The sequence below is a fragment of the Perca fluviatilis genome, chromosome 12, assembly GCF_010015445.1.
Source record: "Perca fluviatilis chromosome 12, GENO_Pfluv_1.0, whole genome shotgun sequence".
Lineage (NCBI taxonomy): Eukaryota > Metazoa > Chordata > Actinopteri > Perciformes > Percidae > Perca > Perca fluviatilis.
Genome location: NC_053123.1, coordinates 26,026,054 through 26,045,853, shown reverse-complemented (window position 1 = coordinate 26,045,853; position 19,800 = coordinate 26,026,054). Strand labels below are relative to the sequence as shown.

The 19,800-nt window shown below is 38.5% G+C and overlaps 1 protein-coding gene across 2 annotated transcripts in view; it reads right to left on the bottom strand.

Annotated features, from left to right (window-relative positions):
* Window positions 1–18,026, bottom strand: part of il1rl1 (interleukin 1 receptor-like 1) — a 46,512-nt gene extending 28,486 nt beyond the window's left edge. Inside the window, exons 1-6 of one of the 2 annotated variants that reach the window (XM_039817102.1) lie at window positions 17,856–18,026; window positions 15,782–15,887; window positions 13,078–13,141; window positions 8,035–8,269; window positions 7,720–7,906; window positions 14–164 (exon numbers count right to left, since the gene is read on the bottom strand). In XM_039817102.1, coding sequence (XP_039673036.1) covers window positions 14–164; window positions 7,720–7,906; window positions 8,035–8,269; window positions 13,078–13,138 — 634 coding nt within the window. In that variant the 5' untranslated portion in view covers window positions 13,139–13,141; window positions 15,782–15,887; window positions 17,856–18,026. The remainder of the gene's footprint in view (window positions 1–13; window positions 165–7,719; window positions 7,907–8,034; window positions 8,270–13,077; window positions 13,142–15,781; window positions 15,888–17,855) is intronic. The other variant, XM_039817101.1, reaches the window with a different exon arrangement.
* Between the last annotated feature and the right edge of the window lie 1,774 nt (window positions 18,027–19,800).

The window sequence follows — 19,800 nt, the reverse complement described above, 5'->3', positions numbered from 1 at the left end:
AATGATCTCTCACCTTCAACCTTTAGCTCCCTGGAGGCTGACGAGTTGTACTCCTTGCCGTTGTATGTCCAGGTACAAATGCACGTGTAGATTCCCTCGTCATCTTTGCTAGTATTAGCAATCCAAAGATGATCTCGATCGTGACCTTGAAGGGGTTTGTTGTCCTGCATTTTTTGAGGCATTGACAATCATTTTCTGAGCGTTCATGTCTATGTTGGCATGTTGGAATAAACTGAATGGTTTTACAAAAAGAAAGAAAACTGATATCACTCTGAATGTAAATGTTGTGCAATTTAGCATATCCAAAATATTTTCCAACAGCTTTTTTTCAAAACTCTACAGACAATCCCAAAACTGCACACACAAAATGCCTCACATCTTCAAAATGAAACCCTGCATTCAAAATGTCATAACCACATCTCAAAATGAAGCATCTGCATCAAATGGCAAACACTTTTTTCATAATAGTAAATTTTTGGATAAACCACGTACACACTGTTCTAACTCTGAAGCTCTTTTGTCTTTCATAGGCCTATATCTACATTACAATGTTCTAGAGTGAAAGTAATCTGCTGAGAGTGGTTGAAAAGTTACAGAAAATATTTATTGGGAAAACATTACATTTGTAAGAGTAGCACAGTGTTGTATACAGTAGCATGAAGCAAGAAAACAAAACTACCAACCTGTAAACCAAAGGTATCATTTTTAGAATAAAGAATATGTGTGTGTTTGTGGGTGCTTGTGTGTCGGGAGGGGGTATGTATGTAACAAAGTCTTATTATTAGAAAGTTTCATGCCTTTTCTCATTTCTGAAGGTTTGAAGTATGGACGCCACTGTAAAGCCTATTCAAGATGGGCTTCTCTCATGGTCAGTCTGTGGTTGATCACATGAGGAATAAGTATGGCCCTGATCTCATCACAGATGGCTCTCCTTTCTCTCCTCCACCACCTCCTCCTCGTTGTCATCCCCTGTCTATTCCTCATCCCCTTGCTCTCTATCTATTATTGGCATCCATTGTTCAAAACAGGTAATCTCACCTTTGACCTATGTATAGGCTTATACTAAAGCAGTGATTGGGTATTGTTCAGTTAAAGCTGCTGTAGGTAAGATTGTGAAGATCCAGGACTGCCAAAAAATTTGAACATCGACAACTTCTCAGTCCCTCCCCCCTTTCTGCTGAAGTCCAAACCGTCTCCTAAGCCCCTCCCACACAAGGGAGTGTGACAGAACTGCATGTCAGACAACATTTTCAATAACTAAAACACTAACACAATGTTAACTTTACTCACCAACATAACTCACCAACAGTAAAACGATGCTAACTAGCAGGCTACTCTTAGCCATTTCAGCATCATATCAGACCGACCACTGTGCAAACGTTACTATTATCCTCACCAACGTAGCTTTGTGGACTTTTGACTACTAATAACCAAGTGAAAGATAAATCATTCATGGTAATTATGTTACCTGTCGAGAAGAAATGTGGCTACATCTGCATCGTTCTTCAAATCTTTAAAATCCCGGAGCTCACGCCACCTCTGAAAAGCCACTTCACCACCGGAGTTTTAGGAAACATTTCTGCAGCTCGTGCGCGGGGGGAGGGGAGAACGCTCTTATATGCGTGTGCGTGCCTGAGCAGTGATTGACAGGCAGATAGACACCCCCTGTGGCCCTGATTGGAGAAAATCAACCGGGAGCGGTGGAATTTTGCCAATCGTACTACAGGCGGTGCCAGAGGAGATGGATTTTTTTTTTTATATTACATAATTCATGTAGTACTACTGGATCATAGGGTCAGTTTCAGCAAATATGACAGTTACTTTTATAAGACTTACCTACTGCATCTTTAAGCATAATGTGTTTGCACATGTGAGGAGTATTTGTGTGCCCTGGTAAACAAGTGTAGCATTTTGATTGGTTGTGTTTGGAAAAGGAAAGCAAGTCACTTCCTGTTAGATTTTTGTGTCTTAGCTAGATAATTGTGTATAGTGTTTTGAAGAAAGTGTTTTATGCAATTGAAAACAGAATAAAAGGCTGAGAAATAGCTTATGGTTTTGGAGATTTGGTGTGTAGTTTTGCACTTTGAGTGAGAGGTTTCAAAAATCGTGTGAAATGAAAAGATTTTGTGTGTAAGCAGTTGGAAAAAACTGTTAATAATAATGTAATAAAAATGTATAATTATTGATTACTTTTCAATCCAATTTGCCTTCTAAAACGATGTTAAATAAAGCATAATTTATTAACCATTTCCTACAAGCCCACTGATATGTAATATGTATGGTATTTCCTCAAAGATTCCTAGGAAGAACAACTTACTTGGTACTATCATGGAAAAGAGATAGTGTCTAGTTGGTATACTCAGGAAGTACCCCTAATGATGTAGGCGTTAACAAAGAATAAAGAAGAGCACAGCCGAACATTGACTACAGGAAGTAAAGCTTACATGCTCAGCCTATGTGTTCTGCATTTGAGTCCATGCTACTCTTAACAGAACTGTTGGTTCTCTACTTTACTACTACTTAGGGCTGCACGATAAGAGGAAAATATCTTATTGCAATTATTTTTGACGCATACTGTGATTGCGATATGATTCACGATATTGAAGGGAATGATCATTTTTGTATCACTCATTTTCATTGAAAAAAATTAAAATGAATTGATTATATTGTGATTTTTGCGAGGATCTGTATCAAACAAAGATTCTTAACCCTTGTGTTGTCCTTCGGGTCCCAGTGACCCGAAGGACAACACAAGGATTATGTACTTCCGTTTACTTTGTTGAGAATTGCTCTCTAAACAAGGGTTAATACAGCACCTTAGTTCTTGTTTGTACAGCATTTTGGTCAGCTTAAACAGTGTTTAAATGTGTTCTAGAAATAAACTTTACTTACTTACTTTACAAGAAACAGGGTTTAGAGAGCAATTCTCAACAAAGTAAAGGGAAGTACATACCTTGTGTTGTCCTTCGGGTCACTGGGACCCGAAGGACCACACAAGGGTTAAGTCTCTAGGATAGGATTTGTAGGCTGGGAGGTCACTGCAGCACCATAATACTTTAATTCAGAATGCTTTGACACATTGTATTTTGCCTGTAGCAAATATTGCGCCCTCCTCTGCGATTTGAATATTGCACTAGTGATTAATTAAAATTGTGATTAATTGTGCATCCCTACTACTACTACAACATGTATTTTAACTAGTGCGGTCAAACGATTAAAATATTTAATCTCAATCGCATTAATGTCATAGTTAACTCGCAATTAACCGAACATTTTTATTTATTTTAAATGTCCCTTGATTTCTTTTTGTCCCATTATTATTTTTTTTTTTTCTCATTTTAATGCTCTTGTCAACATGGAAAAGTGGATCGGCTTGTTTTGTGCTTTTGTCGCCTGGCTTTGACTATGGAGCTAGATTTGTTTCTTTATTACATGCGAGAAAATAAATGATCTGAGAGGAAAAAAAAGTTTGAGAGCAAAGGTTATCACACTGATAGCAAAAAAGCATTTTATGAGAGAAAAAAAAATATTTGAGAGAAAAAGTTTTCATACCAACAGCAAAAAATAATAATATTTGAGACTAAAAAAAGTTTTGAGAGAAAGTATAGAACATACAAAAATATTAATTTGAAATTTTTTAAATTATTTCTGAGAAAAGAAAATCTCTCTCAAAATACTTTTTTAAACTCTCAAATATATATTTTTTGCTATCAGTGTGAAAACATTTTCTCAAAAAAAAAAAGTTTTTCTCTCAAAACGTTTTTCTTCTTGCTCTCAAAACCTAAGTCTTTGCTCTCGATGCAATTTCTTGCTCTCGTGTCAGGATTTTGCTCTCGCTGTGAAAATAATGTCATGGGCGGGGCCACGTTCCTATTGGGCAGTCGGGTGAGCACCGTCTTGTCTTGGGAGTCGAACTGAATCATTACACTGGCTGAGCAAGCTCAGCATCACTGAAGATTAAACATTAAATAGACTAACCCTAAATGTAAGCTAGTTTGCCATTACTGATGCGTTTGTCAGATTGACATGGACAAAGAATAGCACTCATATTCATGAATGTGTATTATATTATTAGCATGCTAATTGCTAGAAAAGCTAATCACTAATTAGCCATCATGCTAGGTAAACTTGCAAACTCACCTGGTTTGTACCATTTTTAAATCAAATGCCAAATGAATATGTTGATTTAGATAGTTTCACTCCTTATTTAGTGAGGTAGTTTCTACCTTTGCCCTTGCTAGCCTCAAAGCACCTGAAGAGTAACTGCTTGATCATCATATACAACCTCCTGTACAACTTTCAGCTAGTCTGCATGGAAGGTGGCAACCCTATAGCTAGCCAACGTTAGATAGTGATTGATATACCGTTTGAAAGTGTCCCACCTAGTTTTGTGTAAAATAGTCTTTGTATGGTTGTTGCACACTATGGTTGTTGAAAACATACCCCTATGAAATGAGACGCCACTTGGGTACATCATCATATATACTTAGGTCTGTTTGCAATCAATATTTCTATACACTGCATGGTGTGTTTATCTGTTTCAGTTATCACTGTTTTGAATGTCATTGATGTTCAGAAACACTTTTTGTTAAAAAAAATGTCTTTATTTCCCAAAAAAATAAACATAACATGCAAAAACATTATAGAAAAATGTAGAGAACCATTATCAACTATTAGAACAATAACTTAGATGTCACACTAAAAAAGGCACTCAAATGTATAAAACTAAAAGACACACAAGACCACAAACAAACAAAACTACAGCTATTCTGAAATTCCAGACCATAGTGTGATGCCTGTTGGCCAGTAACCTTTCTCTCCAACCCCATTTCTTTCATTAGTGTCCTGTATCATAACCAACAACAATGTACAGGTACATGAACAGGAATGAATTCAAATGATTACTGCTCGTTTTCAGCCAGAAAGTGGATCAGCTGCTGGGTTTCCTCCGGTGTCCCTGTGTGATACAGGACGGTATATGTAAAGCATGTGTCTCCAAAGCAAGTAGTGTTATGCACTGATATCAAACGAATTTCGCTGCTAATGGAGTTTAGTTAACAATGTAGACATGCATGCAGTCAAGGCAGAGAAATGCGGGACTGTTGTGCAAATAAGCAATGTAACGTTAACGTTAACGTTAGCATAGCAAGCTAGCGATTTTTAAAAACGTTTCAGTTATAAATATAGTTGCAAATATCTATGTACATGATTGTGTAGAGCACAAAACAAGACTGTCGTAATTTTTAAATCAATTCTTTAAGCCGAAAATACTTACATTTATGGGTCTCTCTGGTCGACCTGGCAGCCATTGTTCCTTGTTGCGCAATGTATCTGGATACCCCTGGCTGGGATTGCTCAGCCAGTGTAATGATTCAGTTCGACTCCCAAGACAAGACGGCGGTGCTCACCCGACTGGCCAATAGGAACGTGGCCCCGCCCATGACATTATTTTCACAGCGGAGCAAAATCCTGACACGAGAGCAAGAAATTGCATCGAGCAAAGACTTAGGTTTTGAGAGCAAGAAGAAAAACGTTTTGAGAGAAACACTTTTTTTTTTGGAGAAAATGTTTTCACACTGATAGCAAAAAATATATATTTGAGAGTTTAAAAAAGTATTTTGAGAGAGATTTTCTTTTCTCAGAAATAATTTAAAAAATTTCAAATTTATATTTCTATTATAGTTCTATACTTTCTCTCAAAACTTTTTTTAGTCTCAAATATTATTATTTTTTGCTGTTGGTATGAAAACTTTTTCTCTCAAATATTTTTTTTTCTCTTATAAAATGCTTTTTTGCTATCAGTGTGATAACTTTTGCTCTCAAACTTTTTTTTTCCTCTCAGATCATTTATTTTCTCGCATGTAATAAAGAAACAAATCTAGCTCCATATTTTGACGAGGGGGCGGAGAATTGGCATCAGCTGTGTGCTTGGCCATCAAGTGGTATTTCAGACTGGACGTGCTGCGATGATAGCTCAGTTCACAACGACAAAACACAAAGATCACTTTGGTCTTGTCAATGGAACAATTTGGCAACTTTTTAAAAGTGAACTTTCCATTCAGAATCTTATTGGCATAAATTTCGGCATCTCACGCTTGCATCCACTCAAAACGTAACGTTAGCCTACTACTCTTTGGCCGGTTCGCAAGCCCAAACAAGTGTGTGCGGCATGCCTGTTGTTTTGTTTCCTGTCTAGCTAGATCCGGTGTGGTGTTGTAGTTTTTCTAACGTTACTAGTTGTTGCAACAGCATGTGAAAAAAAATGACAAAGTTTGCTAGGACAAAAAAAACGTTAATCTCGCGATAAAAAAATTGACACCATTAAAATGGGTTTGCGTTAACGCTTTTAACTGACAGTACAAATTTTTAGGGATGCATGATGATATCGGCACGACATTGGTATCGGCCGATAAAAGCTTGAAATGGTCATCGGCATCGGCAGAAATCTGCCGATGAGCCATGCCGATAGGGTGTCTTGTTTACTATGCGCACATGACGACCATGAACGTAGCATGAGCGCCAGCAACTTAAACTTCCAACATGTCGGCTGTGTGGAGGTATTTCGAATGAAAAACAGATAACAAACTTGCTATATGCAGTACTTGTAAAGCACAAGTGATGCGAGGAGGCGTGTTCCACACTACAAATATGATTACGCATCTCAAGAGCCATCATCCTGAGCAGCACCGAGAAAAGTAAGAAGAAAAAATGCCGGCAAAAACCCATCAGCAGCCTCTACTTCAGTCCTTTGACAAAGCTAGAAAATACAGCAGCGACCACCCAAAGGTAAAAGTTGAATTTTGAATGTATTGCTCTTGATAACCAGCCATTGAGCGTGGTGGAGCCGCGGTATGCTATGCCCAGGCTATGCCTGATGTGCCGTTATCTGAGCTCCAGAGTGTTGTTGCCAGTCACATTGAAAAGCTCCTTGCGGCGCTAGTCACATTAGCTTTACCACGGACAGCGGACATTTGGACATCAAGCGTGAGTCCTGTTAGCATGTTGAACCTCACTGCCCAGTGGATAGACGAAGACTTCACCCTTAAAAAAGCTGTCCGACCTACACTCACAGGAATGCTCCGGTTCTCACACAGCAGCTGCAATTGCATCTGCATTTGATAATACGTTTGTGAAATGGAAAATAGAAAGAGAACGAGTGCATGTCGTGCTATGTGTTGACAGTGAACGGCTGTTTAGCGTTGCCTCTGATGTAAGGCATTTGGCAGACCTGTTCAAGTAGGAGATGAGTTACATTTTTTATTTGAAAATTTATTTTTATTTATTTTACTCCTAAGGACTGAAGTTTGAAGTCTTAACTTAAAAATAAAATGTGGCACTGGCATATAATTTATTCTCCTCCAAGTTAAATAATTTAACTATTTTTCAGGGGTGAATGTCTGTCTACATTTGTAAAATGATACATTTATGGTAGAATCAAATGTTGTTGGTCTTTTGTATTGCCTTATCTACAACACATGACTGTAATAAGGTAAAGGTAGTACAGGAGAGATACTTGGATTTCTCTTCAGTAGAATTAAAGTGAACAGTATATCAGGGGAAAAATGTGTATATACATCGGTATCGGTATCTGCATCGGCCAAAATGAGTTTGAAAATATCGGCATATCGAATATCAGCCAAAATCCAATATCGTGCATCCCTACTAATTTTAACAATACATTTTTACATCACACTTTAGTGTCACTGTAATCACACATACCTTGTTCCACCTGAATTTTCCTTTCAACCTTTGACATGTTTTATTGACAGGATCTGGACATGGCATCATTTTGTTCATGTCTGAGTTTTTGATTTCTCCGTAGAGCAAGTTCTTCATATAGCTTGATTTGACGACATTAACTTCCACATCATATTTGTAGCACTTTCCTGATGATGGGTCTGTTTCCCTGGAGAAGAAGCAATAGTTTTCTGTTATTCAGATCAGGGGCTGTATTAACAGATCATTAGGTAGAGTTACCAAAAGATAATGAATTTGAACTCCGTTGCCAAAACGTGTAGACAGAAGTATCCTTACCAGGCAGTGTAATTGCCAGAGTTCTCAGGGAGGAGGTTTAAGAAAAAGAGTGCTTCACCATGGTAATGTACATTCTCGTTCTTGTCAGTGGGGATTTTTGTCTCATTTTTGTACCATTCGATATCTTCATCAGAGAGGCCGCTTGCAACATCGTAAGGCTCTAAATAAAATGCCTCCCCTTCCAACAGGGTGTATGACCTCTTGTCCATCTTTTGGCATTTGGGCTCAGTTGTCCCTGAAAATGTGAGAGAAGATGATAGAAATAATGGTGATAAACACAATATTATTAATTCCTGGTTATGTAAAAAAAAGAATCTTGAATAGGTTCAGTACTAACGCAGAACAAATTAATATAAGTAAACTGATTAATTTGAACTTTAACTAGTAAATAAAACTACATCACATTCTCCATTCTGTGTGTGTAATTACGTCATGTACGTAAGCATGGAAGTGAAGTAACAAATGTACTCTTTTTCTACACCTAACAAAGTACTTTTTGTGCCTATTCCTAACCAAAGTGTGACTATTTTGCAATAACATGTCTAAAACCGCAACCGTCACGTTTAGATATGAGGACAGAAAACACTCCTGTGGGTCTTGTTTCTAGTGACAGAAACACTGTGGTCCGATTCTGATTTAATAAAATGTTATCAGACCCATATATCAGCTTGTACACAGTCTCCAGTTGTTTTTATTATGACAGAGTAGCTGTCAAAATTCTCTACATGCGATTTGTTGCTGATTTTAATTAACATACTGTAGATGATCGGTAATCTGAACAGATTTAGTCTCTCTGACTTCTAAACTATCAGCCACACAACATGTGTTCTGTACAGAATAAGCTTTTAAATCAGAGAAATCGCAGTTAAAATCCCCCCGATTCAAAATCAATGAAAAGTTTATATAAAACGTTATCATGTTGAGTCAATTCTGAACCAATCAGCTGTTTGATCAGCTGAGAGGCCGGCGTTTCCCACCATGTCCTGGGTCCGCCTGGCTCTTGCAGTCGGTGGAGGTGGAGAGCAACTGCGGCACCTGGCTGTAAAAATTGCGGCCGCCTTGATCTCGTGAGATTATCGTTGCCCACGTGTGCATGACGTCAGACCAAGTCGGGATCTATGGTCGGGATCAAGTCGGACACAAATCTAACCGGCATGCATCGGGCGGCGATCGCCAGTGATCGATTCTTTTTTGAATCATTGACAATAATTTTTGTCAATGGGGATATTTAACTGTTACTGCCAAAAACAAGTAAAAACAAAGATCATTAATTTTGTTATTATATTTGAAATATATTTACTGAATGATGATGGTTTAATCATTTTATATTAGTTTTTACCTATTTTTTGGAGCCCCTGTCAGTCATGGGCCCTTGGAATTGTCCTAACTTTTCCCCCCTATAGAGCTCAACAGTCCTGCCCACAGCGGGTTCCGCAAGTAAAAATACAATGCAATTTCTCCATTGACAAATTGGAGTATAAGCCATAAAATGATAACCGTCAATGGTAGACTTAAAACCAGCATGCCGACGTGACTAAGCGATTCTATATAATCATATAGATGCCAAAAATCATGGGGCACCAACCTTGTTTTGAGATAAACTTCTTTTATTCGCAATGTCTTGGATAAGTACTTCATTACCCACAATCCCACAGTGATGGCTTTGATTGGTGGAACTCATGCTGGGAGGAGGGGGAGCTGCCTACACGATCCGTCACGAGGATTTACGACACTGCACAAATCACGATCTGTTCCACGCTTCTGCCGTTAGCCTCCCTCGGGAGGCTAACGTTAGTTTAGCCAACAGCTAATTCGGCTAACCGCTAGCTGACAGCTTGATTCAGTCTAAAATAACGTTAACTCAAACTAAACACTGGGGGAAGCAGGCTACAGCTGATGTCACAGCCGTTAAATATTTTAACCGTTATTTTCAGGTTTTATTTTGAGGGGCTTTTAAAGTTATTACATGCTGTCTTGGCTAGCGGTTAGCCCAATTAGCTGTTAGCTAAACTAACCTAGCTTCCTTTATTCATTGGTGCGTGGTGGTTTATGGGATGAGTAGTTCCTTCGCTCTGAAATGACGATATGTACACAGTCTTGTACCTTTGTGTTTTTTGGGATTTTCTGTTCGTTTTTTCACTCGAAATGGTACGTTGTATTGATATGAGTCACGTACCATCTGGTTAGCCTAAGGCAGGGTTCACCAACCTTTTTGAAACTGAGAGCTACTTCATGGGTATTGAGTCATATGAAGGGCTACCAGTTTGATACACTCTTCTGAAATGACAAATGTGCTCAGTTTCCCTTTAGTTATATATGATTATTAATGATTAATGATACTCATCTATGTGAAGACACTGATCATGTTAATGATTTCTCACAATAATTATCAACAATGACTTAACAAGGTGGGAAACTGATAATATCAATATTCAATTTTCATTTTTAGAACTATTTTTAGAAGCTACTTATGTGGTCCTTGGGGGCTACCTGTTGCCCGTGGGCACCGTGTTGGTGACCCCATGCCTAAGACATGGTCTAAAACTCTTTATGTACGGATTTTTCCAGACGTCAGTGGGAGAAATGAATAGGAAATTTACTTCCAGAACCCAAGGTTTCTCAGAGGAGGGGCAGGACTGTTGAGCTCTATACGGCGCCCTCGCTGGTGGGTATTGAAGGACACCAGAGCACGGAGCCGACGCGCAGCAGAGCTGGTACGCAGACGTTCTGCATTTGTTGGAAATCCCCAGTTAGCTGTCTCTCAATACTCAACCTCAATCCATTTTTTTCATACTGAACACATAAAACCTTAAATATATATATTATTAAACATACAGTGCCTTGCGAAAGTATTCGGCCCCCTTGAACTTTTCGACCTTTTGCCACATTTCAGGCTTCAAACATAAAGATATAAAACTGTAATTTTTTGTGAAGAATCAACAACAAGTGGGACACAATCATGAAGTGGAACGAAATTTATTGGATATTTCAAACCTTTTAAACAAATAAAAAACTGAAATATTGGGCGTGCAAAATTATTCAGCCCCCTTAAGTTAATACTTTGTAACGCCACCTTTTGCTGCGATTACAGCTGTAAGCGCTTGGGGGTATGTCTCTATCAGTTTTGCACATCGAGAGACTGACATTTTTGCCCATTCCTCCTTGCAAAACAGCTCGAGCTCAGTGAGGTTGGGGATGAGCGCGTTTGTGAACAGCAGTTTTCAGTTCTTTCCACAGATTCTCGATTGGATTCAGGTCTGGACTTTGACTTGGCCATTCTAACACCTGGATATGTTTATTTGTGAACCATTCCATTGTAGATTTTGCTTTATGTTTTGGATCATTGTCTTGTTGGAAGACAAATCTCCGTCCCAGTCTCAGGTCTTTTGCAGACTCCATCAGGTTTTCTTCCAGAATGGTCCTGTATTTGGCTCCATCCATCTTCCCATCAATTTTAACCATCTTCCCTGTCCCTGCTGAAGAAAAGCAGGCCCAAACCATGATGCTGCCACCACCATGTTTGACAGTGGGGATGGTGTGTTCAGGGTGATGAGCTGTGTTGCTTTTACGCCAAACATAACGTTTTGCATTGTTGCGCCAAAAGTTCGATTTTGGTTTCATCTGACCAGAGCACCTTCTTCCACATGTTTGGTGTGTCTCCCAGGTGGCTTTTGGCAAACTTTAAACACACTTATATGGATATCTTTAAGAAATGGCTTTCTTCTTGCCACTCTTCCATAAAGGCCAGATTTGTGCAGTATACGACTGATTGTTGTCCTATGGACAGAGTCTCCCACCTCAGCTGTAGATCTCTGCAGTTCATCCAGAGTGATCATGGGCCTCTTGGCTGCATCTCTGATCAGTCTTCTCATTGTATGAGCTGAAAGTTTAGAGGGACGGCCGGGTCTTCGTAGATTTGTAGTGGTCTGATACTCCTTCCATTTCAATATTATTGCTTGCACAGTGCTCCTTGGGATGTTTAAAGCTTGGGAATTCTTTTTGTATCCAAATCTGGCTTTAAACTTCTCCACAACAGTATCTCGGACCTGCCTGGTGTGTTCCTTGTTCTTCATGATGCTCTCTGCGCTTTACACGGACCTCTGAGACCATCACAGAGCAGGTGCATTTATACGGAGACTTGATTACACACAGCTGGATTCTATTTATCATCATTAGTCATTTAGGTCAACATTGGATCATTCAGAGATCCTCACTGAACTTCTCTGGAGAGAGTTTGCTGCACTGAAAGTAAAGGGGCTGAATAATTTTGCACGCCCACTTTTTCAGTTTTTTATTTGTTAAAAAAGTTTGAAATAGCCAATGAATTTCGTTCCACTTCATAATTGGGACCCACTTGTTGTTGATTCTTCACAAAAAATTACAGTTTTATATCTTTATGTTTGAGGCCTGAAATGTGGCAAAAGGTCGAAACGTTCAAGGGGGCCGAATACTTTCGCAAGGCACTGTAGAGTTTCCGCTGGGCACTGTAGTTTTTAGCAAACGTAACTCAAACAGGAGTAAATGGTACATCTATAAGAACAATTTTCAGCTGTGGATTTGGTGCTCTAGTAAGTATTTCCAGCAGCAGGACGGCATGTGTAGGATTTAATGAAAATAAACTACAGTGTTGTTTCATGGTAATGAAGGAACATGTGGCTCATTGATGTGTTTTTAATAGTTTCTGAGCAACAATGGAGCTCTATGGCATAGACAAATAAGATGTATAAGGTTTTGGCTACACAGACTGGTCAGATACCTTCATTGTTGGTTTTGGTCTTTTCGTTGAACTTGTTGACAATAAGGAAATTAAATAGACTATTACAACCATATCCTACAGGATCAAGTCCATTACATTCTGGCCTTGTCTGCTGCAAATATTTTCTTTTTTTGCTTTTGAAGTGGGTACTTCCTTCAATATGTGCAGCCTCAGCAGTATGAGTCTATATACTGCACCCACAAGTGTGGTTCAATGGGAATGGACTTTTCACATGGTTGCAGCTGCATAAACCATTAATGCACACTTCATCATAATGAGTACCCTACCTGAACATTCAGATGTAGTTATCACCATGAAGATGAGGAAGAGAAGTCGGGAAGTGTCCATTTTCTGAGAGAGACAGTGCACATTCAAAGTTAAACAACATGGTTTTGCTTCTTATTTCATAATTAACATGGCACACGTTACATACTGGTCTTATTCAGTCACTCCTGCAGGAACCTTTAACCACAGTGCTATAACTGCTGACTATCTTGTCCCTCAAGGCCACAGAACGATACGATCATGAAAGTTAGAAAATAAGTCTCATAGGAAATTCTTATCATAACAGATGTGGCCTAATGGGACATCATGCAACCATGACTGTCAGCAGGATTTGAGTTTGCCCTGTTACATTGCTTAGTTTATATTTAAAATCTTATTGCATACAGATTACATGCAACTGGCTGCACTTAAGCCTAGGATTGTCTTAGTTACATGAAATATACAACATGGCTCTTGGCCAAAAAGATGCCTCCTGTATTTTAAATGGTAACGGCTGGGCTAGAGGCAGGACATGTGAAATACTTTATGATCGAGAAGTGACTGCAGCATTTACAACAGTGTTGGACATGAGCAGTGAAACAGTATCTTAATTAGAGCTAGAACTAAGGATTAGTTTTACCACAGAATCATCTTTTTTCAGGCCTACTTAAAATATCTTTTCCCTCATCTCGTCTAACAGTTCTATATTATATATTTAGTGTAATTTTATCATTCAGGACACAGAAATTGTGAAGAGTAGGTAGATTATAGTAATTAACTTGTGTTGTCTTTTTTCGAAGTTTTTTAACGCCTTTATTTTTAACAGTTTTGTTTTTGCTTTTTCCAACATTTTAAACAGTAAAATTTTTTCTTCTACACATTTTCAGCGTTTATTTCTACGTGCCATATTTTCTGATATAAAACAAAAATTGAAAATGGGTCAGTTTGACCCGAAGCCAACACAAGGGTTAAGGTAGAGTTACAACTTTCCCTGTAAAGTGAAATATATGTTTGTCTAAGTGAGAGATGCAACAAGCATGCATCGGCAGTTTGCACATGCATGCAGTGGAAGATATGTTCTGAAACGGTATCTGCATAACACAGAAGGATCTTATCTATCTTTTCCTCTCCTGATATGACTGCGGGTTCAGTTTAACACCGATTAACACACAGTTAAACACGAACAGTTTTCCATAAAGACATCAGCAACTTTGAATAACCATTTAATTTAAAGAGCCATCACCTCGATTTTAGATTTAAACAATCCTATGTGTCATAAAGAGTCATATGTTTTAGAAAGCCGCTGCCTTAATATTCATACTGCTGACATAAAGTGACATTGACATTCACTTAGACGTGTTTCTGTCCATGCACCTAATGGATGTAAGTCCAATCCTCTAATAATTCTTTTAGCTTGGGTGTGGTCTCCAACCAATCTTGGTCTTTGGCTGCTAAATGCTCCACTATATGTTTGCCAGCTAATTGTTTACTTTGTCTGGCAGCTGTTTGATGCTCAGCAGGTAGTGTAGGTTTATTTGCTGCCTTGAGAGGGTTGATGAGAGTGGAGTTTGCCAAAACAATGACCTATTACAGCTTCAACAATTGCTTTGTGTAGTTACTATGGATATCATTAAAATAAATAACCAAACCTATTCCACACAGTCTGTCTCGCAGGGCTGTTGTAATGGCAACATGCAATAAAACTGACATATTGTAAATGTACATTCATGAAAACACTGTGTGATGTTACAGTATTTTATAGATGAGGCCACTGAAAATATTTAATTGCTGCACTACAGCTGCAAAACAGAACCAATATTTAAAAATATCTAAAATGCTCTCTTTTGGACCATCAGAATGAATGGATTTGAAATGGTATAAAACAAATGTGTAAGGCTATATATTTTTTTTTTTCTTTTGGTCACTAGATCTGCTGCAAATATTGGCTGCTGAGATGGTACCCTACCTTCATATAGCAGTCTTAGGCAGGTGTAAAAAAATGCTGTAAACTAAGAATGCTTTCAAAAATATAAAAAAAATATTATTTTTATAAATTTACAAAATGCAAATTGAGTGGCCAAAAAACATCAAAATCAAATCAATGGGCCTCATTCACCAACCGTTCTTACGAAGAAATGTGTTCTTAAACCCTTACGCACTTTTTACGAAGATTATGGCATTCACTAATGTTTTCTTAACTTGGATTTGTTCTTAGCTAAGAACAAAATCTACGAACACTGAAAAGCACTCTCACGCACATTTGAGTGATGACAATTTGCTCCAAATGATTGGTTACTGCATTTTATTTAATTCTACAGTCGTTTACAATGATAGTATTGTACTGTAATGTATTTCTGATCATTTGTTGAAAAAAAAAATCATATTATGCAAAAAAACCACTAATACTGCGATTTACATTAGCAATTAAACTGATTAAATCCTGCGTTATTTGGTGATTGATCGCTATTTATAGGGCCAAAATGCAGTGGTAGAATGTAACAAAGTACAAATTCTTCGTAACTGTACTTAAGTACATTTTTCACGTATCTGTACTTTACTTAAGTAGACTCAATAGTGCATAGTCAACTTTTGACTTTTACTTTGTTACATTTTGCAGCAATTATCTATACTTTCTACTCCACTACATTTCTACAATGTTCCGTTACATTTTCTGATCAGTTTCCCCCCTGCCAAAACGTCTTCCTGACCGTCACACGTTTGTCTCACCAGTGAAGTTTTGTTGCCGTAGATATATATGGGGCACCGCCGATCCAAGCCGGCTCCGGTGCTGCACGAGCCCTGGCGCAGCGCTGCTGACCCTCGGTAATACAGCCTCCGGTAAAACCGAAAATGAAAATGTTTGTTTTTTATTATTCCCGTTTTTAAATCATAGTTACGTCTCTACAGCGTCGTTTACTTCTCCACCAGGCTGCATAAGACGCGTTCATATCTTATTTATTTGGCTGGACCTCTTCACATCTCCCCATTTGCGCTGCTTGACACACTTTATTTGCTTACTTGCATGGTTAAAGAAAATAAAATACATCCATGAATTAAACCAACCACATTCCGATTCTAACAACACAACAATTTCCGTTTTATGCTGGTTAGGATAGGAACTTCTTATAAAAGCCAGGCCTTGTTTGTGGTAGTGGACATCTTCTACTTTTACTAAAGTAAATATGTCTTTGGTTATTTGTACTTTTATTTAAGTACTGACATTTAGTACTTCCTCCACCGCGGCTCCGACCATCTCTAACGCAGTCTCCCAGGAGGTGCACAGGTGTTTTGGGGTGTTTTCTTATGCTAATTAGGAACAACAGGCACACGCTTTCAGTTACAAAGACGTGGGATTCATCAATCCTAAGAACACAGGTGCGAACAATTCTGCTGTTTAAGAACACGTCATGAATCCGACGTAGACCTTTCTTAGGAACCTTCTTAAGAACATATTTAAGAGAAAACTTAGGAAGATATTGGTGAATGAGGCCCAGTATTTGCTGTTACTACCCTTTGCCTTCAAACCAGCATCAAAAAAAGACACTGCAAAAAGTCAGGGAACGTTGAGGATCGTAGACGCAGTGGTCGGCCAAGGAAACGTGATGAAAAACACATGAAGCTTATGCTTATTTCCCTTCGTCCAGAGTGGGACCCATGTACACCTATCTACTGTCTGGAGAGGAGAAGTCTGGCCCGAAGTGGTCTTCATGGAAGAGTTGCAGCCAGAAAGTCATACCTCTGACATTGAAACAAGGCCAAGCGACTCAACTATGCACAAAAACATAGGAACTGGGGTGCAGAAAAAATGAATTTAAATATTTGGCTGTAGCAGAAGGCAGGTTGTTTGCCTAAGGGCTGTAGAGCAGTACAATAATGAGTGTCTGCAGGCAACAGTGAAGCATGGTGGAGGTTCCTTGCAAGTTTGGGGCTGCGTTTCTGCAAATGGAGTTGGAGATTTGGTCAGGATTAATGGTGTCCTCAATGCTGAGAAATACAGGCAGATACTTATCCATCATGCAATACCATCAGGGAGGCGTATGATTGGCCCCAAATTTATTCTGCAGCAGGACAACAACCCCAAACATACAGCCAAGGTCATTAAGAACTATCTTCAGCGTAAAGAAGAACAAGAAGTCCTGGAAGTGATGGCATGGCCCCCACAGAGACCTGATCTCAGCATCATCGATTCTGTCTGGGATCACATGAAGAGACAGAAGGATTTGAGGAAGCCTCCACAGAAGATCTGTGGTTAGTTCTCCAAGATGTTAGGAACAACCTACCAGCCGAGTTCCTTCAAAAACTTTGCAAGTGTACCTAGAAGAATCAATGCTGTCTTGAAGGCAAAGGGTGGTCACACCAAATATCGATTTGATTTAGATTCCTCTTCTGTTCATTCACTGCATTTTGTTAATTGATGAAAATAAACTATTAACACTTCCATTTTTGAAAGCATTAATTTTTTTCATACCTGCCTAAAACGTTTGCACAGTACATATATATATATATATATATATATATATATATATATATATATATATATATTTTTCATACCTGCCTAAAACGTTTGCACAGTAATTATATATATATATATATATATATATATATATATATATATATATATTCCGACAAGACCTGCACTTTATTTAATCAATGTTTTTTTTTATATATATATATATATTATATATATATATATATATATATAAAACATTGATTAAATAAAGTGCAGGTCTTGTCGGAAATTAGACTGTTCAGTGCAGTTTCAAATAAACATGGAGGAGTACAAATTAAACTGCTTGCTTACCTTCTAAAATTGTGCGTTGACAGCTGTAGTGGATTCAGTCAGACTGTCTCGTCCGTCTCCTCTGCTTGGTTTTAAATCTTCCTTGCTAATCAATGATCTCTGTAGATTGGTTGAGAGCAAGAACTCTCTCACACACACACACACACACACACACACACACACACACACACACACACACACACACACACACACACACACACACACACACACACACACTTCACTAGAATATCCTTAGAAACCTCTCTATTCACAGCAGTGTGTCAAAGCATTTGTGTGGGTGGGTGCATTTTACTGTAAGTTCATTCTAAGCGTATCAGAGGAGGTCAGCTTGTCGACAACCCTTTGCATTGTAACATCAATATTTACATATTATCTCTTTCTGTCTCGCAGACCGCTTGTGATACAACAGGATGTGAAGTACATTTGCAGTAAAAGAACAAGAAGCTGTATGTACACCGCTGTTCGAATAACATGTTGACAAAACTAAGACTCTAGATATTCTGAAAGTCATATTTTGTAGGATGAAATTGTGACATCATATGAACAAAATAAACTAACTGATTACCAAAACGAAAAACACGACATTGAAAAATTACAACATTGGACTCAGTTCAATTATAGAAAATACTTTATTGTCCCCTTGGGGAAACTTTTCTTCGACTCCGGTGCTGACAACCTTAGCTGCACTTACAATAACAAGCACTGTTACCAGTAAGACTTATAGCAGCTAATGGACGTGTAGATAGAAAACCTTTTAGGGAACTAGGCCTGATGAACAGCATGTATAGTGTGCTTTGTTTTTTTCCTTGAATGCTATCAGAATAATGTGAAAATGCTTTAATCTAAAATATTTATAACATAGTAGGCTATTAAACTAGATTATACTTTCCCTGTTTCCGTCAGAAATTAAAGCTATAGTGTTCATTAATATCAAAAAGTTACGCACTAAAGCTTTAATGTGGCGAGACACATTACTATAACTCAGTCAATGATGCCCAAATCGATACATACACTAAAGTTACTCATTATGATAACGCCTGAGTCGTGAGTGCCAAGGACCTGAGTTAGAGGAATAAGGTTTTATAAAGGTTGCGGTCAACCTCAAATTTCCGGCTCGCCTGCCTGCTGTAGTTTGTGGTCATATGAAGCCAAAACCCTGCTTGTTCCCCTGATCCTATCTGCTCAGTGGCCACCGACAAAACAGTTTACTCTGGGATCTCAGTGCTGACAGTAATTGCATGCATGAATGTGATGTAAAAAAATAAGCTTCATGCACTTCCCATAATGAACTTGTAGATGGCTTTACAGAGAAATACATCTTCCCACTAAGTAGGAAAGTAGATGTAAGTGCTTTTCTCAGTAAGTAGACGTGCTTTTCAACATTTACGCACAGTGACTGAAGTGTTTAAAGATTATTTGTTTGGGGCTTTTCCCTTAATTATAGTGACAGTGGATAGACATGAAAGGGGGAGAGAGATGGGGGATGCCACGCAGCAAAGGGCAGTAGGTCAGATTTGAACCCGTGCCACTGCAGGACTCAGCCAACATGGGGCGAACGCTTTTACTGGGTGAGCTAGAGGCCGCCCTGATTGAGTGTTTCATAACAGGGCTGCTCATTTTCTGTTTAGCCAGATCAGTTTCAGAACAACAGCACAGCATGTTTGTTAATCGTCCACTTTACAAAATGTGTTTTTTAAGTGAAGGACTTGATTTAAGTCAGTGGTATTCCCCGTTGAAATTAGGGATATACCGATTATCGGGCGTTTTTTTTTGGCAGATTATCTGAATCGTGTTTTATTTGCCTGATAACCGATAAAGTTAATGAATTAAAACGTGTGCTACTTTGGCTCCGCTACAGCTCTGTGTCTGTCCCTCTGCTCTAGTTTCACTCACCGAGTCTGACTTAATGTCCCGCCCACAACACTATCTGACTGTCTTTTACTGT